The sequence below is a fragment of the Kogia breviceps genome, chromosome 14, assembly GCF_026419965.1.
Source record: "Kogia breviceps isolate mKogBre1 chromosome 14, mKogBre1 haplotype 1, whole genome shotgun sequence".
NCBI lineage: Eukaryota > Metazoa > Chordata > Mammalia > Artiodactyla > Physeteridae > Kogia > Kogia breviceps.
Window position 1 is genome coordinate 53,201,680 of NC_081323.1, and position 25,804 is coordinate 53,227,483.

The following is a 25,804-nucleotide window of genomic DNA, read 5'->3' on the forward strand; positions in this document are numbered from 1 at the left end:
TCCCTGGCAGTCGGTGGTTAGGACTCCCACTGCACGGGCACAGGTTCGATCCCTTGTCAGGGAACTAAGATCCTGCATGCTGCACGGCCAAAAAAATACAAAGTATCTGGGAACACTGGAACCACAGTCCCTCAGGGAAATAATAAGCAGAACTCACTCCATTAAAAATAATAATAATAAAAAATTTAGAAAAATTTTAAAGGCAAGGTGGATATGAAAGTGCTTTCTAAGCTGTAAAGTGCTACATAATGTGGAGTAGAAATACTGTGAAATACTGTGGGGTCAGTGATAAACTACCCTACATTAACACTGAGATTAGTTAATTTTTAGCAATTAAAGTGCTGCAGCTGTTGATAGGAAAGAGCCATCCTAAAGCATAACTATTGTGAAATATGCCATAATGATGGAATCCACAAGGCCTAGGGCCAATGAGAAGCAGGATTCCTAGACTCAATTTCAACCCTCCATCTCACAGATGGGGAAACTGGGGCCTAGGGGTAAAATGACTTGGCCAAGGTGAGACAGTGAGTCAAGGCAGATTTGAGACTAGAACTGGGATCCTGACTAAGACCTGACCAACATGCAAAGGAACACTATGGAGCTCCTGGCAGGACAGGAACACTGCTAGGGCCTGACTGCCCTAAGGATGTGCCCAAAGGTCACTACAGAGTCCAAACAAGAGAGAACAGATGCTGTAGATTCTGTGAATGGGTCTCCAAAACGAGTTCTGTGGCAAAGATGTTCAGAATTATGATACCAACCTGTGTCAGGCTCTATGCATCTCAGGCAGATCTTGTTAGGTCTTCGCCATGGCCTTGTGAGGCAGGTAATATTTGCCCCGAGGTTCAGAGAGTTCAAGGAGCTTGCCCAAGGTCACAGAGCTACACATGGGTGATGTGGGACTTCAACCCAGACACAGTGCAGTTATTCACACAGAAATAGCACTAGAGTGGAGGAGGACCATTCAGGACACATTTGAAGAGACTAGAAGAACATCTAGCTTATTTAGCCCTGATTCTATGATCTCCAAGTGGTTAAAAAATGTGGCTTTCTTTGAAAGAAAAAAAAAAAAAAAAAGTGGCTTTCAAGGTGGCCAGACCCATCAATATGTCATGTGCAAGCCTGGTCTTGGTCCCTTTTCACCATTTCCACCTCTACCTCCTGATCCAAGCCACTCTTCTTTCTCACTTGACAGCTTTCACCAGCCTCTTCACTGGGCAGCTGGCTGCCACTCTTGCAGAATTCAGATCATTTCACCCCTGCTCCTAATCTTCTCCTGGCCTCTCTCTCATTCTACCAAATCCAAGTCCTCACCATCACCTGTAAAGGGCCATGTGATTGGGCCCCTGGCTACCTCTCCCCCCTCAATCCCAACCACTCTCCCCTCTCACCTCCTACCGCTCTCTCTTACTGCTTCTTCTCCAGCTACACTGGCCTTCTTGCTCATCCTTGAACATGCCAAGCACACTCCCTCCTGAGTCCATCCCTCTGCTTACAACACTCTTTCTACAGGTACCCACATCGACCACCACCTTATCTTCTTCAGACCTTGGCTCAAATATTACTTTTTGGTGATGCCTTCTCTACACACTCTTTTATTTTTTAATTTTTTTTGCAGCACGCGGGCCTCTCACTGCTGTGGCCTCTCCCGCCGCGGAGCACAGGCCCCAGATGCGCAGGCTCAGCGGCCATGGCCCACGGGCCCAGCAGCTCCGCGGCACGTGGGATTCCCCCAGACCGGGGCACGAACCCACATCCCGTGCATCAGCAGACGGACTCCCAACCACTTCGCCACCAGGGAAGCCCTACGCACTCTTTTAAAATTGCAGCCTTACCTCCTTTGCTAGGCATGCCTTACGCCTCAATGTGCTTTATTTTCTTCATAGCACTTAGTATCACCTGATAATATGTTATGTATGTATGTAATTACACGTTGTCTGTTTCTCCCCACTAGAATGTAAGCTCCACAATGCAGAAACTTAATTTTATTTAATGCTGTTCTGCTAGTGCCTAGGATAGCCTGACACACAGTAGGTGCTCAATTAATATTATCTGAATCAATGAATGAATGTTTAGGGACTTCCCTGGTGGCACAGCGGTTGAGAATCTGCCTGCCAATACAGGGGACACGGGTTTGAGCCTTGGTCCAGGAAGATCCCATGTGCCACAGAGCAAGTAAGCCCGTGTGCCACAACTATTGAGCCTGTGCTCTAGAGCCTGCAAGCCACAACTACCGAAACCCGCATGCCTAGAGCCTGTGCCCCGCAACAAGAGGAGCCACCACAATGAGAAGCCCACGCACCCAATGAAGAGTAGCTGCTGCTCTCCACAACTAGAGAAAGCCCATGCACAGCAACAAAGACCCAACGCAGCCAAAAATAAATTTAAAAAAAAAATGAATGAATGATTAGATAAAGGGCAATTCCTATTACTATTATTCTGGTTTGATAAGTGTCTGTTTCTTCAGAAATTTAGAAGGCTTCTCTTTCATTAGGTACCTGCTACACCTAAGACCTCTGCTCAGCGCTGATTAAACAAGTATGGACAAGATGTGGACTCCACCCTCAGGAAGTTCCTAAACCTGGCAGAGGTATGGTAGTGTTAGATGTCTTCTTTATACTAATTTAAACTCTACCACTGTGATTTACCTATCCAAGTTCTGCTGGGTACTATACCAATAAAAAAGGCTTAGCCCCTCTTCCTGCAGATATTTGAAACCAGTGAACATGGTCTCCCGGGTCTTCTCTTCCCCAGGCTAAACAAAAAGACCCAGTGGGATTGTCTGACTCAGATCTGCCAACTGGGAACAGGGAAGACAGACTGTCGGCTGGAGAGACAGAAGAGAAGCGGATCCAGGAGCAGAGTGGCTCCTTCAAAGAAAAGAGAGGGAGTCCTTGGGGAGGAACTCCATGGAATTAGGTTGAAGGTTGGGGGTGGGGACAGAGCCCTGCTCATTAGGTAGTAGGAGATTATGTTTCTGTAGAAGAGCAGCTCGCTGGGAATTACCCCTAAATCTATCCATGCTAAACCCAGACAAAACCATGGCTGCTAAAATAAAGCTCTGTAATGGAAGGCTGAGGGCACTGGAAAAACCAGGGAGGATGCTCAAGCCACTGGCCTCAGGACAGATACCTGCTGGGGAAGGGACAAGTAACAATTGCTGCTTCCTGTAGCCCAAACAAATCCGGTGACTACCCACACAAAAGGCAAGAAGACCCTCTAGGTTCCGTTGGGGCCCCCTGAAAAAATACTTGGGTATTTTCTACCAGAAGCTGAAGGGCTCTGTGGGGCTACTGGGGAAATCAGTCTCAGGAAGCCTGGAAAACCCTGTGATGGTGATGGCGTTTTAAGGGCAACTTCAAATGTACATCCAGAAGAACCGGGTGTTTTGAGGGGGAGCCCCTGAGACACTTCTACCTCACTTTGGGACCTGAATGAGATCACTAAAAATTTCCACATTTGGGGTTTCTAATGGGGTTTCCCCAAGAAAACCACAGAATTGCGAACAGCTGCTGAGATCTGCAAAAGTCGCTGAGGTGCTTCAGTGAAGCATACATCAGTGCCAACGAATACAGAACAGGCAAGAAGAAACCTACAGAAACTAGAAGACCACAGAGCTATGCAGCCTGGGAAAGGCCAAATTATGGTTTCTCCGCACCCCACCCCCACCCCCAACAACTGTTCACTGTTTTCAACAATGGTGTTTCCATCAAGCTAAGGGGTTTCCCAGGAACATTGATAACAAAATGGCCTGGCCTACCTGGGTCCCCACCACATAACTGTCCACATTCCCATTGGAAAGCCCCAGAAACAGTCTGTCCCTATCATTCTAGTGAACATCTCAGCGGCTGGCTTTGTTTCTCATGAAACTCTGGGGGCCAAGTTCAGTTTTCGTAGGCAGATAGCCCATTCATTAAAAGAGGTGCCTCCATCCTACAATTAAGGACCAAGGAGAGCCTTTGCTCTAGATCCTTTACTAGAGTCAAGCTATGGCAGGTGGCTATCATTATTTCATTTTACAGGTGGGAGAGATGGATGGACAAGAGAGACAAACAGGTTCAGCATCTTGGCAGGTAACTCCAGGTAGGTGGTTATATGTGTGGAATTCCAGTCCTTGGAGCATCACCCACAATTAAGTAGACATACCTGGAGCAGGCCATCTTCTCCCTTTATGCACAAAATTCTTACCTACTGGTAGGGCTTGAGAAAGTTTTAACAATGAAAAATTAACAAGCCCACTCTCACTGGGCAAAACCCTGATACCCACTTGAGTTTTACCAGTGCCAGAATCTGCGGAGACTACACACATGCCTTTAGCAGCCCGCTACTGCCAACAAAGGTGCTGTTCTTCCTGCAACTCCTGAACAAGGCCAGCATGACAGACTCGAGTGAGCACCTCCACAGGCATGTTTTGCTTGGCCCAACAGCACCTCTGGCTCACACTATTACTCTTAGGATAACCTGAAATGGAGGGAAAGAGTTTAGGCTTTGGAGTCAGGCCCACCTAGGTGTAAATTCTCACTCAGACATTTAACTGCCTGAGGAATACCTGGGGCCAGTCACTTAGCTACCAGGAGCTTCATATGTAAACTGGGAATAAAGCCATCTACCTTAGAAGGTTACTGTGTGGAGTATATGAAATAGCATGTCATTTCCATGAAAGAAAGTACCATGTTTTGCTTATGGCCAGCACCTAGCACATGCCTGCCTCATAGTAGATGCTCAGTGAATTTTAGTTGCATAAGTAAAATACCTAACATAATGCCTCATGCATAAAATGTACTCTGTAAAGGCTCATTTCCTTTTCCTTTCCTGTAGGGATGCTAAATTTAGAGCATATCCCAGGGTGGAATGGCCCGTAACTCCTACACTCAGGGATCCCCCAGCCACAGCCTCCAGGAAGGTTATGAGATGCCACTGCAGTAGCCAGTTGGTAAGTCAAACAGGATGGTCCCTGAGAGGGAAGTGGGTGGGTACCTTCTACCCAAAGGATCCCATGTCACATGTTCTTTACCTCCTGGCCTCAGGGAGAATGCGTGCCCAGAAATGGTTCTGACATAACTGGCTCTTCTGCACACATCCCCTCTGTTCACCAAGAGAAAGTAACATATGGTATGCTGTCCAACAGGCTCTGAATAATTCTTGAGCCAAAGAGACAGAAGATGGAATTTCAATCCAGTGGTGATCTAACGAACTTGCCCGGTGCTGCTGTGTCTAAAACCTTTTTCTACGTGCAACACTGGGTGACTAGCAATTCTCTGGTCCAGGCAGCCCTCTCAGAGCCTGTCTGGCAGGCCAGGAATCTCTCCCACATTGCCTTTTGTTAGCTGGCAACAACCCACCTGTATTAGGACCACCGGCCAAAGACAACAGTCAGGCAAAGTGGGCAAATGGCCCAAGTCTCTACTTGGAGATGCCTCAGAGGGTGTGTCAGAAATGCTGGAATCCTGTCCCTCCTGTAATAAGTTAAACAAATATTTGCCCCCAAAGAGAATCAAAGCAGGAGGGAATAAGAGAGGTCATCCCACAAACCAACAGGAACTATTTAATCATTTATCCCCCCAGGGAGTTCATTTACAGAAAAGCTTTCAAGTCTGGTCAGCCTTAGCTAAAGAAAGCCCTCCACCTTTACCTTATCTTTACCAACCACCTTTACCAACCCCACCCCAGTCTTCTGACCTCTACTGACTTGACCCCTTTGCCTTTTACAAGAACTGGCAGTGGGAAGTTGATGAAGTTGCAAAGAAATGGGAAATAAGACAGGGGGTGGGGTTCCGGGAGGTCCCTTGCTCGGTGGTAAACTGAAGTGCCTACCACACCCTAGGCCCAGCCTCTGGATAATTGCATTCTTAACATTCCTGAGTCCAAGATGCACGGCCCTTTCCACCTCAGCTCCTTCAATCAATGACTTATTTTCCACAGGCTGCTTGATTTTCTGGGTTTTCTGAGGGGACAAAATACCTCTCATAAGCCCTGCCCCTCCCCGAGGCAAGGAGATAAGCGAGGAGATAGAACTGAGTTCACTGGAGAAAAGCAAAAACTGCCTACAATGACTGCCAGTAAAGAATCTCTCACCACTAGCTCATCCTGACTTGGTGACGGGCAAGGGAATTCTCTTCCCTGGCAAAGGAACGAGGCACAACTGCTGGGCCCAGAAAGTGTACCTGGGACTGACGACAACTACTACAGCAAGCTTGCTGACATTAGCTCCAAGGACTGCAAGGCAAGGAGGGCTTGCCACATTTTTTTAGTGGAAGAAGCTGAGGCTCAAGGTAAACTGGCCTGTCTAAGGTCACACGGCTAGTTACGTGACAGGGCTGGAACTCACACCTGCGTCAGTTTGTTTCTGAAGTCTGTCACTGAATCTCAATGTTCCAAGGAGCCCCACAGACCAGGTTCTTGCTTTGCCAGCAAACAGTGCTCAGTGAAGAGGCCCCAGGGCCCCGGCCGGAAAGCAACAGGCGTAACAGCTGGAGCTCCCCAACCGACCCCAGGCAGTGAGGTGCAAAGTCCCTGGGCTTAATGAGTGACACAGCAAGAGCTCCACAAACTGGCCAACCACACAGAAAGTTGCACACTTTAGAGCCAATGAACATAGGGGCGCAGCACAAACACAACTAGCCCACTGGCACAGCTTACACCCTAAAATCAGACAATCCTCAGCCATCCAAGCCAGTGGGATGCAAAGTCTGGTCATGCAAACTCTGAAATAAAGGGAACCTGATTTGGGGGAGGGAAGCCCGGGACAGGATTGACATCCCAGGGGAGTAAGATTGAAGGGGCTTGTGAGTCACTGATACTCACTATCTTCTCCAGGCATTACACTCATCACCCCTTAGCATGGTGAGCCATTATGTCAGGGTGAGGGGAACATTGGACTAACTTCCCACTCTCAAAGGTTTGGGGCCAAATGAACACACAGGCTATGTTTTCCTCTGCAGAGAAACTGGAACACAAGTATGAAAGAGTAGGGTCATGAGGATGACCAGAATGAACTAGGTCATCTGTATTGCAGAACAGTTAACCTCTTGCGGTACAATGAGGCCAGTCACGTCTCCTTAACAAACAACGTCTCCAATAATCACCCAGCACAAGAGAAAGAGACATAAGGGAAAGGCTGTTGGGAATCTGACCAGAGGCTAAGGAAAAGGGACACACAAGGGGCGTGGTCCTTACCCAGCCGCCGTTCTCCTGGATCCAAGGCTCTAGGTGGTCATTCAGGTAAGTGGCCATCCAAGCTGCAATCCGACTCACCAATACCTGCATCTCCTTGTCTACGCTTTCCACGCACAGTGCCCCACCGAAGGAGAAAAAGGCCACAATGCGACCCCAGTTCACCCCATCCCGGAAGAGTTCGTTCACTACCTGCTCAAAGCTCTGATATGCCGTCCCTGGGGTGATGTGGAGCTGGGATGTCAGGTCGCTGAATGCCCGCCGGTACCTCAGTTCAAACTCATCACCTGCCTCCCTCAGCGCTTGCTTCACCGCTGCCATGGGGATCACCTCCCGGGCATCCAAGCTGCTGCTGTGGCCAGTGGCTCCATTCACCGCAGGGCTGTCTGCCAGGTGCCAGGATGGGTTGCCATTGATGGCACTGGGGGTTTCCATGTCTGATTCAGTCCCTTCTGGGGCCTCAGTTCTGTTCTCGTCCACATCACTAAACTGGCTCCAGCTGTATCCTTTCTGGGAAAGCTTGTAGGAGAGAAAGTCAACCACCAGCTCCCGATTGCTCTGAGACATTTTTATAATAGGGATGGGCTCCACCAGTCCATTGTCCAAAACACCTGCTCACTCACTGAGTCTGGTCTCTGCTTAGTGGTTCTCTTCTGAGATCCAAAGCCAAGATAAGGTTCTGAAGGGAGAGAAAGAGCTTCAGGAAAAAAAAAATTAATATGCATGCCATTTACCCTACAATATCCCATTCCCCATCCAGGTACCAGCACTGGGTTCTTTGCGGCTCTTATGAAGGTCTGGGTCTAGCTTCCAAGGGACTTCAATGAAGTCAAATTGAAAGCACCAGTGGGCTCTGAATCATCACACCGGCTTTTTTTTTTTTTTACCTCAGCCATCCCATTTTCCCCAAAATGTCTTCCTCAGAAAGTCACCCCAATGGGCAGTCTGCCCCCCAACCCCACCCGCGCACCACCTACATTCAAATGTCTCGGGCAACGGCAGGCAGGTGCAGCCCCCGGAAGATCTTTTGTATCATAGGTCGGGCTAGGAGGTGGCAGCCGGGATGCCGGTAACTCAACCGGCCTCGCGGCGGCTGGCAAAAAAAGCAACTCCGGCTGGAGGGATCATGCGACCCGGCGGACTGGGAGCTCCGAAGGCGACACAGGAATTACGAAGCTCAAGAACCGGCCCCCTCGCTTGCTTCCTCCTCCATCGCCCAGATCGAGGGCGGCCGCTCAGCAGCCGCGGCCTCCTGCCACCCGGGAGCCCAGCCCCCTCGCTCTTGCACGCCCCTTGGCTCTCCGCCTCCTACTGGGAGCCAGGAGAACTCTCTCGGAGATGGCTGGTGTGAGGTTTAGTTTTTGTTTTTTTCTATTTAAGTAACAGCCCAGGGTGAGGCTTCCGAAGAAACCCTGAAGGGACTTCTCAGTGGGGCTCAACGTTTCGATGAGGGGCGGAGAGAGGGAAAAACTGCGTCGGATCTGCGCTCTGACTTTGGAAAGGCCATCCCCGGGCCTTTCTGGGAGGCTGAAAGCCGGGGAGCCCCCAGAAACGCCGCTGGTTTTCTCTGAATTCCCCAAAGGCCCTGGACGTGGCGGTGGCGATGCGGGATTGCCGGGTCCTCCATTCCCCGCACGGACACAATGGCCGCCGGCGCCCTGCACAAAGACCGGGCGAGGGTGAGGCGCCGGGCCTCTTCTCGTGTCAGAGAGAGGGGTCGAGACCAGCTCAAGACCCCCCACAGCTGAGACCACGTTTTCCTGGGGACAGGCGGCTTCCTGGTGCCCCCGGGAGGGCTTGGGGCCGGGGGCTGCACCTCTCCGGAGCCCGGGATGGGTGGGCTGCGGCCTCGCGGCTTCCTCCGCGCGTTAGGCCGGGTACCCGCCCGGCCACCGCCCCGTTGCTAGGCAACTGCTCTCCCTCAGGGGCGCCCCCTAGACCTTTCTGGTAGGAGGGGTCTCGCCCCCGCCGGCCCGCCCTGGCGTAGCCAATCAGCGAGCCCAGGTAGCACGCAAGCAGGACGGCGAGGGCTCCCATTGGGCGCAGCGCCTGCCACGCACAGGGGAGGCGGCGCTCTCACCTGCGAGCCCAGCGAACCGTGGGGGGCCACATACCCACTTCTTGGGCCAGGTCGTTTTCGGACGCGAGCGCTGTTCGCGGCCAAGTTCCGCGCCGTGGACCTGGGCCGGCCTACCTGGCTGAAGGCTCGCGCTGTCTCTTCCGAACGAGTCGGCCTCAGTTTCCCCTGAAGAGACCGGGAGAACTTGCAAGCTCAGTCACTTCCGGTGCCGCGGCAGCGCGCGCGAGCCCGAGACGCAAGGGGAGTGCGCGCCTTCAGGACTGGCTTCAAGAACTGGGCGAGCGCGCCCCCTTGCGGTAGAGCTGGGGAACCCGGAGACTCTAGGAAAAAAAAACAACGTTTACATTCACGTTTCCATTCATTCATTCATTTAGCCAGTTTCATCCACCTGTCAGTTTATATATCGAAAAAGCATCGCGTTGTGGCTAAGAACCTGTGTCTGGGATTCCAGCTTTGCCGGTTGGGTAAGTTACTCAACTGCTGTGTGCCTCAATTATCCTTAACTGTAAAATGAGTAAAAACCAACCTCCCTCATTGAGTTATTGTGATGATTTAAAAAGTTGTTATTTGTGAAGTCCCTAGTATATGCTGCATAATTTCTCTCAGCAAATGTTTATTGTTTGGATTGTTGAAGATAGAGTTAGGAACAAGACAAGACATGGCCCGTGCTTTCATAGAGACTTAAACCCTTGAGATGGAGAGAGACAGTAAACAACTAAGAAAACGAACACGGTAATTTCAAATAGTGACTAGTGCTCTTAAAAAAGCAAATCAGGGTATTGCCATAAAGAGGGTGAAGGAAGAGGTGCTCCTTTAGAGTGGGTGGTCAGAGATGTAAGCCTTGTCCTCCCTGCCCAGTGAGGAAGAGAGGTATTTTTTCAACTGTTTCGATTGTTTGTGTAGGGTGCCAGAGACGGCCTCTTTGAAGAGATGACATAGATGACCCAAGACCTGAAGTGTAGGAAGATGCCAACTCATCGGAAGAGTTTAGAGAACATCAACCTTGGCAGAGGGACTGGCTTGTGAAAAGTGTCCTGAGGCAGTAAGATCTTGGCATGTCCCAGAAACTGAAGGAGAAGCAGTGTGACTGAGGGAGGGCAAATGTGGGGGGAGAGCAGGTTGAAAAGTTGACCGTGGAAGTGAGTTAGACTTCATTCTAAACATTCAAAGGTGTTTTATTTTGTGGTAATTTAATTGATGAAAAATAAGATATTAAAAATACACCAAAGGGCATAGAATTAAGTCCTCTTCCCACACCTGCTTTCCAATCCCTAGGCCCCCTCACAGAGGTCATCACTCTTTTAAGCCCTTTCCTCTGTAGTCTTTCAGAGATGGTCACTGTATTCACAAGCAAATTTATATGTATAAATGTTTTTACACAACCAGTCGCTTGCTCTAGACACTTCTACATCTTGCTTTTTTTTGCTGAGCTCTATGTTTTTAGTCGGCCTTCATTTTTAAAATTAACACACAACTTTATAAACATATGCCATAATTTACTTGCCCAATCCCCTATTTGGGAACACTGGAACACTGGGTAGTTTCCAGTTCTATCCTATTATAAATAAAGCTATAACTTATCCATTTGTTATTTTGCATATGTGGGAGTTTATCTGTTAAGTAAATTCCTGAAAGTGGAATTACCAGTAACTGAGTCTATGAATTTGTTTTTTGTTTTGTTTTAATGCATATTGGCAATGTGCTCTACATAGCAGCTCTACCAGTTTGTCCTCCCATCAGTAAAGTATGAGACTGCCTATTTCCTCACATCCTGAGCTACACAGTGTGTTATCAAACCTTTTTATCCTCACCAATCAGATAAAAACTGAGAGACACTTTTATTTTGATTTCTTTTTATTAAGAGTGAAGTTGAGCAATTTTTCATATTTATGAGTCTTTTTTGGGGGGAAAGTCTTGTTCTGATGAATTCTCTATTCATTTCATTTGCCCTTTTCTCAGTTGGTCTTTCTGTTGAACTTTTTTCTCATTGATTTGTAGAATGTTTATCCTTTTATTTTTCTCCATATAAGTCATAAATAGTTTTCCAGCTTATTATTTATTATTATGGAAAAACTTTTATTTTCTATGTGTTTTAATGTATAAGTCTTTTTCCTTTGTGGTTTCCAGGTTCTATGTCATTCTTATGAAGACCTTCTCCGTTTGATACCATAAAAATAATTCTGTTTTCTTCTACTAGGTTTCATATTTTACATTTCAATATTTGTTCCATCATAAATTCCCTTCAGTGTAAGATGTGAGGCAGGAATCCATAAATTTTTTTCTAAATAACTACCCAGTTATCCCAATGTCATCATCTTTTCCAACTCACTTGAAATGTCTCCGTTACCATAATCTATATTCCCAAGTGTATTTGTGTCAATTTCTGAATTTTTTATGTTCCATGGAAAGGGTTTTTTTAAAAATTTATTTTATTTATTTATTTTTATTTTTGGCTGCGTTGGGTCTTCATTGCTGCAGGCAGGCTTTCTCTATTTGTGGCGAGCAGGGACTACTCTTCATTGTGGTGTGTGGGCTTCTCAATGTGGTGGCTTCTCTTGTTGTGGAGCACGGGCTGTAGGTGTGTGGGCTTCAGTAGTTGTGGCACACGGGCTCAGTAGTTGTGTCTCACGGGCTCTAGAGTGCAGGCTCAGTAGTTGTGGCACATGGGCTTAGTTGCTCCGTGGCATGTGGGATCTTCCCGGGCCAGAGCTCGAACCCGTGTCCCCTGTACTGGCAGGCGGATTCCTACCACTGCACCACCAAGGAAGTCCCCATGGGAAGGTTTTAAACTGGTACAGGACATGATCTGATTTACATTTTTAAAACCTGTGGTGTCACAATCACTTCAATGTGGAAATTTTTTTTAAAATAAATTTATTTATTTATTTTTGGCTGTGTGGGGTCTTCGTTGCTGTGTGTGGGCTTTCTCTAGTTGCGGTGAGCCAGGGCTACTCTTCGTTGCAGTGTGCGGGCTTCTCATTGTCGTGGTTTTTCTTGTTGCGGAGCATGGGCTCTAGGTGCGCAGCCTTCAGTTGTTGTGGCACGTGGGCTCAATAGTTGTGGCTTGTGGGCTCTAGAGCTCAGGCTCAGTAGTTGTGGCGCATGGGCTTAGTTGCTCCGCAGCATGTGGGATCTTCCTGGGCCAGGGCTCGAACCTGTGTCCCTTGCATTAGCAGGCAGATTTTTAACCACTGCGCCACCAGGGAAGCCCTGGAATTTTTTTGTTATGGAAGTCTCTGATGTGCTTTGGGAACCCAGGAAAGAGCAGAGGAGTGAGGGGTTTTTAGGTGGAAGGCACTGCCTCAGCAAAGGCATGGAGAGTTAACAGGAGAGTCCAGATGGCTAAGAGGGAATGGTAGCAAAGGAGACTGAATGTAAACATGTATCTGCGTGTGCAGGACACTAAATAGGCACTGGAGGAGCCAACCAGGCTTTTTGAACAGAAAGCACATGAAGAGATTTATATTGGGGGAAGATAGAGCCTTTGGGGAAGGGAACTTTGCAATATTTATCAAGAGCCTTAAAAATTGCTCTGGAAGGATCATTGAAAAATAATCTTTGATTGGAATTGAATTTAAGAAAAGAAGTGAAATGCAACCAAATTTTATCTGCAGAGATGTTTATACTAGGTTATTTATAACACAGGAAACAAAAATTAAAACTGAGAATTCAGTAAATAGGGTGATACTTTAGATGGGCTAAATTCACACATATTTAATGATGGGGAAAAACACTCAAAACATAATACTTTGTAAAAAAAAAAAAAGGGTTACAAAGCTATACTGAGAATTATTCTAATTTATTAAAAAATGTACATTACATGCAACATATAGTGGAAATAATTATGCCAGGATGCAAAAAGGTGGTTATTGCTATATAATCAAATTATGGCTGATTTTATTTTCCTTTTTATAATTTCTATATTATCTAAACATGACTATTTTTTTAAATTGGAAAGCACTGTTTAGAAAGCACATTTGTTGAGAATTAGATGACAAGGAGATGCTTATGGTGTAATATTAAGTGAAAATAAAAGTATACAAAATTAGATGTGTGACATGATCTCAACTCTAAATACCATGTATAGGAAAAAAGGCTGGGAAATCAATATGATAAAGACAAAATAAAAATGGAGAAAGCCCTTGTGCAGATGCTAAAGAGGAATGGAAATAGAGCAGACAATAAACCAGAGATTGAGGTAGATGCTCAACCTCACTAGTTATCAGGGAAAATGCAGATTAAAACCTCAGTGAGATATCATTTCACACCAACCAGATTGGAAAAAAAATGAGAAAATCTGCCCTGTTTTGGTAGATGGTTATTCATCAGTTAGTTGTGATTTTGGTGTTTTCGTGAGAGGAGGTGAGCTCAAGTCCTTCTACTCTGCTGATGGCACTACTGCCTCGCCAGCAACTCCCTCACCTCGGCCAAGAAAATCTGATAAAATCAAGTGTGATTCAAGAATATGGAATAACTTTGGAAAAAATTGTATTGTTACCAAGTAGAATTGAAGATGCCTACGACCTATGACCCAGCAATTCTATTTTTTGATATATGCTCTAAAATAACTCTTAACACGTGTGAGATGCAGATATAAGGATGTTTATAGCAGTACTACTTGTTTTAGCAAAAATCTGGAAACTACCCAACTGTTAATTATAGCAAATGATTAATCAAGTAATAGTACGTTTATACATAGTAATATGACACAGTGAAAAAATAAGCAGATTTAGCTATACACAGCATGAAAGAATCTTAGAAACACATTGCATGAAAAACATTGCAAAAGAATAATGCAGTATGATTCCATTTATATATAGTTTGAAAACAGGCAAAATTAATTGACACACTGTGTAGGGTTTGTGGTAGCCAGCCACCTCCAAGAAGGCCCCCAAATTCACACCTTTGTGTAGTCCCCTCCCACAATGTTCTGTGTGATTGATAACAAATGGCAGAGATGATGGCATGCCTCTCTTTCTCTCTCTCTCTTCTATCTCTGTCTCATCACTCACTCTGGAAGTAGCCAGCTGCCATGTTATGAACAGCCATGGAGAGTAACAGTATGGAGAGGCCCATGTGTAATGAGAAACTAGATCCTCCTGCCCCACCGAGCCTTCAGATGACTCAGCCAACAGTTGACTACAAACCTTATTTGAGGCCCTGAGCCAAAACCACTGAATTCCTGACCCTCAGAAACTGTATGAGATAATAGTGCTTGTCATTGTAAGCTGCTAAGTTTGGAGGTGATCTGTTCTGCAGCAATAAGTAGATAATTCATATAGGGAAATATACCTATGTGGTAAAATTATAAAGTATAAGGGAATAATCAACACAACATTCAAGGTAGCCATTGCACCTTCACAGGGGAGGGTACAGAATGAACCAGGGAACAGGATAAAGTTGGGAGCTTGAAAGAGAAATGTTGTTCTTATTAAATTAAATCGTATGTATGTGTACAGAATGTGTTGACTTACTATTCTTTATACCTTTCATTCATTTTACATATACATACATTTATATTTGTATCTACTCAATATCTAATAAAATCAGTTTATTAGATTTAAAAGACTAGAAGGAAATACACTTAAATGCGAAGAGTGGAGAGGTTGCTTCTAAAGGCTAGGTTATAGTTATTTTTTGGTTCTTTATTATTTTCTATATTTGCCAAATATTACAAACAAGTAGGCAATACTTTTGAAATGAAAATTTTTTAATATATAAACACATACACATATGTAAAATACAAAAATGCATGCGTGTATAGATATAGATATATGAGGGTTTGTATTTGCATTAAAAGCCTTTGAAAGATTCACACTCATCTTTTTTTTTTTTTTTTTTTTTTTTTTTTTCGTACGCGGGCCTCTCACTGCTGTGGCCTCTCCCATTGCGGAGCACCGCTTCGTGGCATGCGGGATCCTCCTGGACCGGGGCACGAACCCACGTCCCCTGCATCGGCAGGCAGACTCTCAACCACTGCACCACCAGGGAAGCCCCACACTCATCTTTTAACACAAATTTTTAAACTGAGGAGTGGGATTGACAATGGGGTAGGGTGGGAGGCTTAGGGCATTTTCACTTTTTACTTCATAAATATTTATAAACTTATATGGATCTGGCTGCAAATCTTAACTCTGCTGTGTGACCTTGAGTCAGTCATGTCACCTCTTTTGAGCCTCGGCTTTTTTCATCTGGAAATTGAAAATAATAGCACCTACCTGGTAAGGGTGTTGCAATGATTAAATAAAGTAATAAATATACAGCACCTAACATATATTCTCACTCTGTCATAAGCGTGTATAATACTTGTAATTTAAAAACTTTTTTAACATAGAAAAAGTCTCCAATATTAAAGTACTTTGACCTAGGCCAGGGCCCACTGCAAATGGAGAGGATGGAATTTCAATTTCTTCCAACTCCCAGAAGAAGACAAAGGCACCGCTTGAGTCTGGCTACCACTTACCTTACATGAGCTTATTGAAAAAAAACCCTGCATCAATAGTTCCTCTCTATACCCCCATCCCCCAGGCCCTGGCAACCACTAATCTAATTTCTGTCTCTATGGATTTGCCTATTCTGGAAATTTCATATGAATGGAATCATACAATATTTGTCCTTTTGAGTCTGGCTTCTTTCACTTAGTATAATGTTTCAGGTTCATCTATGTTGTATGTATCGGTATTTTATTCCTTTTATTAAAGAATACTATTCCATTGTATGGATTTACCACATTTTATTTATCTACTCATCAGTTGGTGGATACTTGGGTTGTTTCCTATAATTCATCACTTTTAATCACTGTGCTAAGGTGTCTGTAATCCTTCCTCCAAAATGGATTACACATCAGTTAGGAAGGAAGAGACCAGGACACCCACAGAGATCCCTTTGTTTGGCTGGAGGGGAACTGCAGAAGACAGATCTTTTTGATGACTGTCACCAATGGCTCACACTTGCAGCGTTCTCCAGGGGGTGTCCTTGGGTGATCACAGTCACCTTGCCTGGAGGTGTCTGAGGGTTACGTCGCTACCCAGAGCCAGTGACCAGCTGTTGTTTGTTCTCCATGAAGCAGGAGGTCTCCAGTGAGCTGGAAGGCAGGTCCAGATTTCTGGCCTGGTGACCACAGATTGGATGGTGGAGGGAGTGACAGACACGGAGTGAAGAAGATTTGGAAGGGGCAGGAGTAGACGTTGGGTCTTTCCTTCTCACTTTTAAAATATAGAGCTTGTCTCCCCCTCCTCTCTCCTTTGTAGACTTCTCTCCCCTTCTATAATAAGAAATAATAAATTCAAATAACACATGGATATATTCTTTTAAAAAAATTAAAGGTAAAGATCCAATTATCTATCCTTTCTGTCCATGAAAGCTCCTTCCCTCTGAAGTTCCCACTCTTGTCAGGTTGTTGTGAATTCTTCCATACCTTTCTCTCTATATACACATCCATGTTTAGGAGAGGTAATATAGGGCAGAGGTTAAGGGTTTGGCCTCTAGAGCTGGCCTCCTTGGGTTCAAATCTTGGCTCTGTCACATACAAACTATGTGACCTTGGAGAATTTGTCTAACCTCTCTGAGTCTCAACTTCCTCAATCTATAAAATGGAAATATAACATAACCTACCTCACAGGGATATTGTCAGGATGAAATGAGTTAACTCTGTGCACAGTACTCCAAACAGTGCCTGGCATATGGTAAATGCCAGGTAAGTGCTAGCTATTAATACTTAATCACACCCATGGGAAAAGTGGTACACTGTTTTGCATATTTTAAAAAAACATAATGATCAACTATACTTCAGTAAAAAAATATAGTTCTTAAAGTTCAGAAAAAAACTCCATAATGGTTTCATAATGAAAAAAAACCCATAACCAATCAGCACTTTGTGTTTTAATTCAAGAATGTATCTCAGAGATATCTCCATATCAGTCCAGATCTATCAAACTCTTTTTGAACTGATTTAGTATTCCATCCTATAGACAGTTTATTGAACAATCCCCCTCTACTAATGGACCATTAGGTGGTTTCCAATTTTTCACAACTACAACGCAGCAGCCTACTAATTGATTTCCCTATTTCCACTCTTGTTCCCCTTCCCTCTGTTTTCAGCACAGCAGCCAGAGTTATCCCGTTAAAAGTAGAGAGTAAATCAATGCTCAAAACGCTCCCAGGACTCCCACCTCATTCAGAGTAAAAATCAGCTTCCTTACTAAGGCCCAGTTTGTCTGCATCCTGCCCCAGAATATCTCTGGCCTCATCTCCTGATAGTCTCCTCCTTGTCCATTTGATCCAGTCACCCTGACTTCCTAGCTATTTCTAAAACATGCCTCTCTGCTCGTGCCTTTGCACTTGCTGTTCCCTCTGCCTGGAACATTCTCCCTTCCGATATCTGCATGGCTTACTCCTTCACCTCCTTCAGGTCTTTGTTCAAACGTCCCTGAACTACCCTATTTATAATTGCAAACCCCTTTCACATGGATAAGGCCAAAAGAGTAATGACTGAGGGACTTCCTTCATGGTCCAGTGGTAAAGAATCCACCTTCCAATGCACGGGACGTGGGTTCGATCCCTGATCCAGAAACTAGGATCCCACATGCCACGGGGCAACTAAGCCCGCCCGCCACAACTACTGAGCTCGCGCTCCTCAACGAGAGGGCTTGCATGCCACAAACTACAGAGCCCACGCGCTCTGGAGCTCACTCGCCACAACTAGAGAGAGAAAGACCCGCACACCACAACTAGAGAGAAGTCCGCACGCAGCAATGAAAGACCCTACATGCTGCAACTGAGACCCGACACAGCCAAAAATATAATAAAGAAAATAAATAAATATATAAAATAAATAAAAGAGTAATGACTAAAATTGTGGATAGAGTCTACCAGATATGTCTGTGCTTCCTTCCAGGTCTAAAATTCTGCTTCAGAGCTTGAAGTCTCCCATTCGTAAATAATGGGAACTTGAGAGCCAGCCTACAATAAATGGATGCAGAAGGAATAGCAAGAGAGGAATCTTTTGGGCCAGGCTTACCTTTTGTTAATCTGGAAGGACTTGGGAAGTTCTTGCACGCATCCTGGCCTCCTGGCATTGCCTCATACACTCATTCACTCACTGAGCACTTTCTGCCTAGCAGGCCCTGGACACAGCACAGCTTTGATACCCCTTCCCTCATAATATAAAGCAAGTACCTTTACCTCCACCACTACCAGTGGCCCTGCATGTACCTTGAGGTCGGTGGGCAGCCACAGCCTAGGCAGACCCTGCCCTCCCTTTGTCCCTGTCCAGCCCTCCCTTCCTCCTCTTCTTGTCATGGCTTTGCATTTATCACCTCTTATTACAAGATATTATTTACTTATTTATTTATTCACTTTGTTTAGTGTCTGTCTTCTCCACTAGAATGTCAGCTCCCCGAGGATAGAGATTTTGTCTGTCATTTCCCTGCTATACCACATTTAGCACAGCGACTGGCACATTGTAGGTGCTCAGTAAATGCTGCAGTGACTGTGCCTCTGTTTCTCTGTGTGAAAGTTGATAAGTGTGTCTCTTGGAACTAAACCTAGAAATAGAAGTGCTAGGTTACAGGGCACACACGTTTGACATTTTAAATACGTGTTGCCAAGTCGCCCTTTAAAGCAGCTGAACCCATCCTTTTTCCCAACCTTCTGATTTACCTTGTAAATCCTTGATACCATCAAACTTTTAATTTTGGTCAGTTTGATAGGTGAAAAATGGTACCTCTTTGTTTAAATTAAGCTTAAAATTTAATTTCATTATTACTACTGAGGCCAAGCACCTTTTCATGTCTTTAATGGCCAGTTTTGTTTCTTCTTCTAAGAATTGCCTATTTTCCCCATTTTTTCCCCCTATTGAGCTTTCTTCCTTTTCTCACTGATTCTTAGGAGTTTTTGTTGTTGTTGTTGTTTACATTTTAGGTTCTAATACTTTGTTAGATGTGTTGGAAATATTTTATCCTTCAGTTTTGTTTGTTTTTCTTTTGTCAAACAATTTTAAAATTTTGGTTTGGTCAGTCTTTTCCTTTATGTCTTAGTTTCCCCCTTATGTCTTACTTAAAAATTTCCTACACGATGTCATAAACATATATTTTAACTTAAAAATTTTAATTAAAAAAGTTTATTTATTTATTTTGGCTGCACTGGGTCTTAGTTGCGGCACGCGGGAACTTCACTGTAGCATGCAGAATCCTCATTTGCAGCATGTGGGATCTCCCGGTTGCGGCATGTGGGCTCATAGTTGTGGCATGCAGGTTCCTTAGTCGCGGCATGCATTTGGGATCTAGTTCCCTGACTAGGGATGAAACCCTGGCCCCCTGCATTGGGAGCGTGGAGTCCTACCCACTGGACCACTAGGGAAGTCCCTAAAAATTTTAATTTTAAAATATCCTTAGGGTTTTAATTCATCTGAAATTTGTTTTTGTAAACGGTGTTGGATAAAAATCTAACATAATATTTTCCCCAAATGAAAAGCAAATGTCCTAACTCCATTATTTGTTTCCACCTGATTTGAAATTCTACTCAGCATTTACTAAATTCTGATATACATGCGCCTGTGTCTGAACTCTTAAATTCTTCTACTGATCTTTTGTTGTTAAAAATTTTTCTGTGCCAATACCCTGCTTTAAAAAATTGTGGAAAATTTCAAATGCATATATGTATGTGTATGTATATATGTATCTTGAACCTGTCACTCAGTTTTAGCAATTATTAATTTGTGGCGAATCTTGTTTCATCTATACTCCCATCTCCTTCCCTTCCTGGCACATTCCAGATTATTTTGAAGCAAATTCTAGAGTCATTTCATCCTCATCATTTCCATGTGTATCTCTAAAAATAAGGAATATTGAAAAACAAAGACAAACAAAAAGACCCAACTCTTGCTGTTTTTTTGTTTGTTTTTTCTATTTATTTTTTGAAGAAACTAGATATTTTGTCCTGTAGAGTTTTCTTGTCTGGATTTTGCTGATTGTATCCCCGGAGTCAATTGACGATACTTTAAAAATTACTATAATTTCGTAGTATGTTAATATTTGTGAGATCTGTTATGGCGATTGCCCCCTATTATTTTTCAAAATTCAGATGCCACTTCTTGTGCTTTTTTTCTTCCATGTGAATTTTAAAATCAACTTGGCAAATTCCATGACAAAACCTATTGCGATTTTCATCGGAATTGCCTTGAACTTTTAATATGGAGAATTTACAATGTTAGATCTCCCCATCCATTAATAAGGTCTATAGCCTTATTTAATTATTTTTATAGTTATTCAAAAAAGTTTTACAGTTTTAAAATTTCCCGTAAAGGTCTTAGGCTTATTTTTTTAAAGTTTGTTGCTTTTTTTGTTATTATGAACGTTGATCTTTTTGTTCTTGTTGCTATTATCTTCTAATTGACTATTGATGATATATAGGATCAGACGTTCTTAACTCAAATCCCATCTCCTCTACTTAAAAAATGTGATCTTAGATAAGTTTACTCAACTTCTGTGAGCATTTGTTTTCTCTTCTACAATACGAGGGTAAAAGAGCCAAGGATGCAGACGGCATTAAAAGTGAAAGACCAAGCCTCCAAAAAGCCGCCGGCTTTAGCCAGTAATATTGGGGCGTGGACTGGATAAAGAGTTTGAGAGACTCCACGATTGGCAGAGAATCTGGGGGCGAGACTATGTTGCTTGCAGGGGACTCGATGTTAAAACGAAGTGAATTCCTAAGAATAATCAAAGGCACGATGCACAACTACAGGGAGAATTATAAACTAATGAAGAATTTCCTTCCGTAAAAGTTTTGGGGAAGTTCAGGGCGCGCGCCGTCCTGTTACCTAAATAGACTCTCTCTTCAGTGGGTAGTACCACCTTTCCCAAACAGTCTGTAGCCGAGCATTCTGGGCTTTGTGGTAATTTCCTTTTGCGAGTTGCGGCAGCCGGCTCACGCAGTCGCACTACATTTCCCAGGAGTCTCCGGGGCCGGTTGTTTGCTTGTCCCTCATCCTGACTTCCGGCATCCCTACGATCTCTAGGGCCAATCGGAAGGCTGGAATCGCTGGTTCCCGGCACTCTGATTGGTGCGTTTGACTGGAGAGTCTGGGTTCAAATTTTCAACGGTACTGAATGAGTCCCGTGGCGGGTCTTCCTGGCGGTCGGTTGTCAGCGCTGAAGCGAGGTGAGCCGAGGGGAGAAAAGGGGAGCAGCTGGGGCGCCGGGCAGCCTTCTCCCTGATTTCCAAGTGGCTGGAGGTCGCCTCCTCCTCGAGGGCTCAGCTTCTGGGACGGTGTGTTGCTGGGGCGCCGACCTGACCCGCAGAGCAGGAGCCGGGCTTCCGGCCACCCTTCTCTTCATGACAGGATTTCCCCGGCCAGACCGGGACTAGCGGGCTGTGTCTCCAGGTAGAGGCGGAGGCCGGCGTGGGAGATAGGCGGAAGGAGGAGTGGGGGGAGGCTGTGGGCTAAGGATAACGGTAATGACAATTATATCATTACCCAGCACACATGAAATAAGCGTTTACCGGACCAAGCACTCTGCGGTTTTCTCATTTAATTTTCGCCCCAATAGTGAAGTCGGTGCTAGCCTTAGACCTCGTTTATAGGAGGGAAAGTGAAGCCCGTAATCCAGATACATTTCTCGAAATGGGTGATACAGTAGCCTCACCCGCCCTCAAGACGTGTGGCATTTGGTGGAGGAAAAAGATGTGGCCACAAACAACTACATTTCAAAAGTATTGTGTAAGATAGAAAGGTAAATGAGGTGAGAACATAATTGAGGGCGAGTTTAATTCCACTTGGAGTTGTCTTTCTATTTGGGTATTTAAAATTCATTCTGTTTTATCCCAATTTGCCCAGCCCTCCCCCTTTGTGTGGTATCACTAGGTATTACTGCTTTTCCAATTTCCTGTCCTAAAACACTTATAGATTGGAGAGGGAAGGAAAAGTGAACCAGGCTGTAATATTGTAGGATTGTTTTTCTCCCTGGTTTCTTGATACATGGTTTCTTTTTTCTCACCTACAATTTCCTAGTACTTAGGTACCAAGGACTTCCTCCCTATCAGTCCTGCTTAGGACAAGACAGCATCTGAGTGCTCTGCTGATTTTGCTTTAAGACCGACCATCACTTGGCATTCTCCCTGGTTCAGCCTTACCTTGTCTTGACATTCTATGGCCTTTCAATTTGTCTCACTCATCAAATGTCAAAATTCAAACTGTTTGCTGCAATACTAAGGATATTTTTGTGTTGTGGCCTCAGTGTATCACCCCCTGTCAAGCCACCTCTAAATCAAACTTGAGTTGTTTTGGAGTTGTACTGTGGGTGTGTCAATTCAGTATTAAGTTGGCACTCTTGGGATCAAAATTATTGTGGCTCCCAGCTCACTTAGCTAATTAATTGACCTTTGAGGTTGTACTGTGTGCTCAGTATTAGATACAGTGTGTATACAGATGAGTGGTTTCTGGTATGCTTGAGGCCAAAAGTCTGATTCAAATTGACAAGTGACAATTAGAACAAGACAAGAAAGCATCTGAGTGCTCTATTGTTTTGTATTGTAAGCGCCCTGGCAGTTTAGAAATGAGGGAGATCAGTGAGGCTTAAAACAGGCAAGGGTGGCTTTGTGAAGCAGGTGGGACAGAAACCGTTCTTGATGAGAGTTTAGTTAGACAGGAACCAGAACCGTCTTGGTGCATGGAAATCACCCATTCAATATCTGTTGAATTGGAAAGGCAAGAAGGCATTATCTAAATTGACTACAAAATTTCAGGTATGAAAAACTGAATATATTGAATTAGATTGGTAACTTTGTTTAAACTTTCAAATCATTTAAATAAAATAGTTATTTTGGCCCACCTTATGCTTAAGTATGTGTATTCCAACCTTAATAAAGTTAGTTTATCCTGCAGCTGCAATTAAGCTTCAACAGGAGACAGGATTACGTGGGAAGGTCCTTCATTTCTTGTTTAGGTATCAGGAGAGGTTCAGAATTCACTTATATTTCCTATATGTATTTTTTCTTCAGCCTTTCCTGGGTCTCTTCCCTAATTCTTTTTGAATTGCTTGGGAAGAAAGGAGGAGGAGAGATTTAAATGTCCCTTGGCAAACTGAATTTTCTTTGCCATGGGTAAAGGTAGGAAGCAGAATTTACCACGGGGAGATTGAACAGGCCAATCAATTCTTTTTTTATAAAGTTTTTATTTATTTTTATTTTTGTCTGCGTTGGGTCTTTGTTGCTGCGCACAGGCTTTTCTCTAGTTGCGGAGAGCGGGGGCTTCTTATTGCGGTGGCTTTTCTTGTTGCAGAGCATGGGCTCTAGGCGCGCAGGCTTCCGTAGTTGTGGCTCCTGGGCTCTAGAGCGCAGGCTCGGTAGTTGTGGCGCTCGGGCCTAGTTGCTCAGCGGCATGTGGGATCTTCCCGGAACAGGGCTCGAACCCATGTCCACTGCATTGGCAGGCGGATTCTCAACCACTGCGCCACAGGGAAGAGGCCAATCAATTCTGTGAATAGATCTGTGTTTGAGATAGATCAGCAGCTAGGGTACTTTATGAAAAAAGTACAGATAACTGGGAGGGGTTCTGTTTTTGTTTGTTTGCATAGAGAAAGTTGATTATAGGGGGAAATTAAAGATTAGTGAGAAAGGTATAAAATTGTATGTAGGAGCATACTTTAGAAAATTTTTATAAAATGCTACTTCTACTTTTTAATTAATTTTTTTTAAGCTAAGTTATTTTTAAGAATATTTATTATTCATTTATTTAGGCTGTCCTGGGTCTTAGTTGTGGCATGTGGACTTAGTTGTGGCATACATGAGGGATTTAGTTCCAAACCCCAGCCCCCTGCATTGGGAGCGTGGAGTCTTACACACTGGACCACCAGGGAAGTCCCTATTTCTACTATTTTAAATTTAAAAAGGTAGTAGAAGTTTTTTCATATTTTGAGTGTGCCTACTCTTTGTCCTGATGTTTGAATAGGATAGAAGTGCACACTACAACCCCTTGATGTCAGTGTTCCTAAGTTGCAGGTTTCAGAAAGGTTGCTTTAAAGTGGGAGTATGTACCACAAAGATACTGGAAACAGCACATGTACACTAAAAAACTTGAAAAACATTTTTATACTAATGAAACAAAAATCTTTTAAGAAGTCTGGCATTTGGGGGGATCCATGCTATTTAGACCTTAGCTCTCAGAAGCACTCTTTGGTTTTAAGAGTGGGTATCCTTGGTGTTTTATAGCAGCGGTCACCAACCTTTTTGGCACCAGGGACTGGTTTTGTGGAAGACAGTTTTTCCACGGATGGGTTTGGGTGGGGGGCATGGTTCAGTTGGTAACACAAGCAATGGGGAGCGGCAAATGAAGTTTTGATTGCAGGCCTGCGTCTCACCCCCTGCTGTGAAGACTGGTACTGGTATGTGGCCCGGGGGTTGGGGACCCCTGTTTTATAGCTCCTTCTGTTCTCTGTTAACCTTTTTTTACTACAAAGAACTTGAACCTGTTTCATCACCGTTCTGCTTCTTCCAGGTTCTTGATAAGTACTTTCTAGACTTCAAGATTTCAGAAGAGAGGTGAAAGGGTATATTGCACATTTGAGTCAAGCCTGTAGACAGGTGGACTGACAGACGGATTAAACCACAGGTAAGGCTGTATCCCAGTATTACGTTAAAGAGGAATAAGGGGGACATTAGTATATTAGCTTCAAAATTCTTTAAATAACTTTATCTTTAGAAAGTAACACTTATTTTGGAAGAAAATTTATTTAATATGTAAAAGCAAAAGAAAATAATGTCACCCAATATCCCATCTCTCAGATAAACTGGCTAGCATTTTGATAGATTTCTTTCCAAATTTTGGAGGGTATCTATATTTGGTTTTAAGAAACCCTGCGCTAATAACCTTCATTTTTTTTCATTTAATTAGGTTATGAAATTTTTTTCATTCCATTAAAATTTTCTATAACATAATTTTAATGGTTATATATTATTCCATTATATCGTTCTACCATAGTATTTTACCCAGTGGAACCATTGGTCAAAAAGAATGCATATTTTTATTTTTTAAAATTTATTTATGGCCATGTGGCATGTGGGATCTTAGTTCCCTAACCAGGGATTGAACCTGCGCCCCTTGCATTGGAAGCGCAGAGTCTTAATCGCTGGACTGCCAGGGAAGTCCCGAAGAATGTGTATTTTTAAGACTTTGGTACGTAACACCAAATTGCTTTATAGGAAAATTGTGCTGATTTACACATCCACCAGCAGTGTATGTTCACATAGGCACAATTTTTTAATTTTAAAATATATTATAGATTCAAATGGTGCAAAAATCAAACTAATATAAAAAGGTTTATAGTTAAAAACCTTCCAACCCTCTCATTGTCTACCTCACTCCCTGCCACCTCATTGATTATCACTTTTATAGGGTGTGTGTGTATGTGGGTATCTCTCTCTCTCTGTCTGCTTTCCAAACCAGATACCTTTTGAGGGATATAAATCTTTACAAGACTGAATGATTGAGATTTGACTAGGATTGTAACCTCCTGTAGCCCTACTGTCAACCCTTACAAACTCTTTCAGCTTCTT

At 44.1% G+C, this 25,804-nt stretch overlaps 2 protein-coding genes across 24 annotated transcripts in view; one reads left to right on the top strand and one right to left on the bottom strand.

The window, feature by feature from the left end:
* Positions 1-9,494, bottom strand: part of BCL2L1 (BCL2 like 1) — a 51,128-nt gene extending 41,634 nt beyond the window's left edge. The window contains exons 1-2 of one of the 8 annotated variants that reach the window (XM_059038824.2): positions 9,368-9,494; positions 7,177-7,852 (exon numbers count right to left, since the gene is read on the bottom strand). In XM_059038824.2, the coding sequence (XP_058894807.1) occupies positions 7,177-7,740 (564 nt within the window). In that variant the 5' untranslated portion in view covers positions 7,741-7,852; positions 9,368-9,494. Of the gene's footprint in view, positions 1-7,176; positions 7,871-8,150; positions 9,158-9,253 lie in introns of those variants that run through there. The other 7 variants (XM_059038822.2, XM_067014230.1, XM_067014232.1 and 4 more) reach the window with 7 other exon arrangements.
* Positions 7,043-25,804, top strand: part of TPX2 (TPX2 microtubule nucleation factor) — a 74,306-nt gene continuing 55,544 nt past the window's right edge. For 4 of the 16 annotated variants that reach the window (XM_067014210.1, XM_067014221.1, XM_067014217.1 and 1 more), the window contains exons 1-3: positions 7,043-9,717; positions 10,157-10,295; positions 24,747-24,860. The gene's annotated coding sequence lies outside the window, so the exon portion shown is untranslated. Of the gene's footprint in view, positions 9,718-10,156; positions 10,296-21,274; positions 21,413-24,570; positions 24,634-24,746; positions 24,861-25,804 lie in introns of those variants that run through there. The other 12 variants (XM_067014214.1, XM_067014223.1, XM_067014220.1 and 9 more) reach the window with 7 other exon arrangements.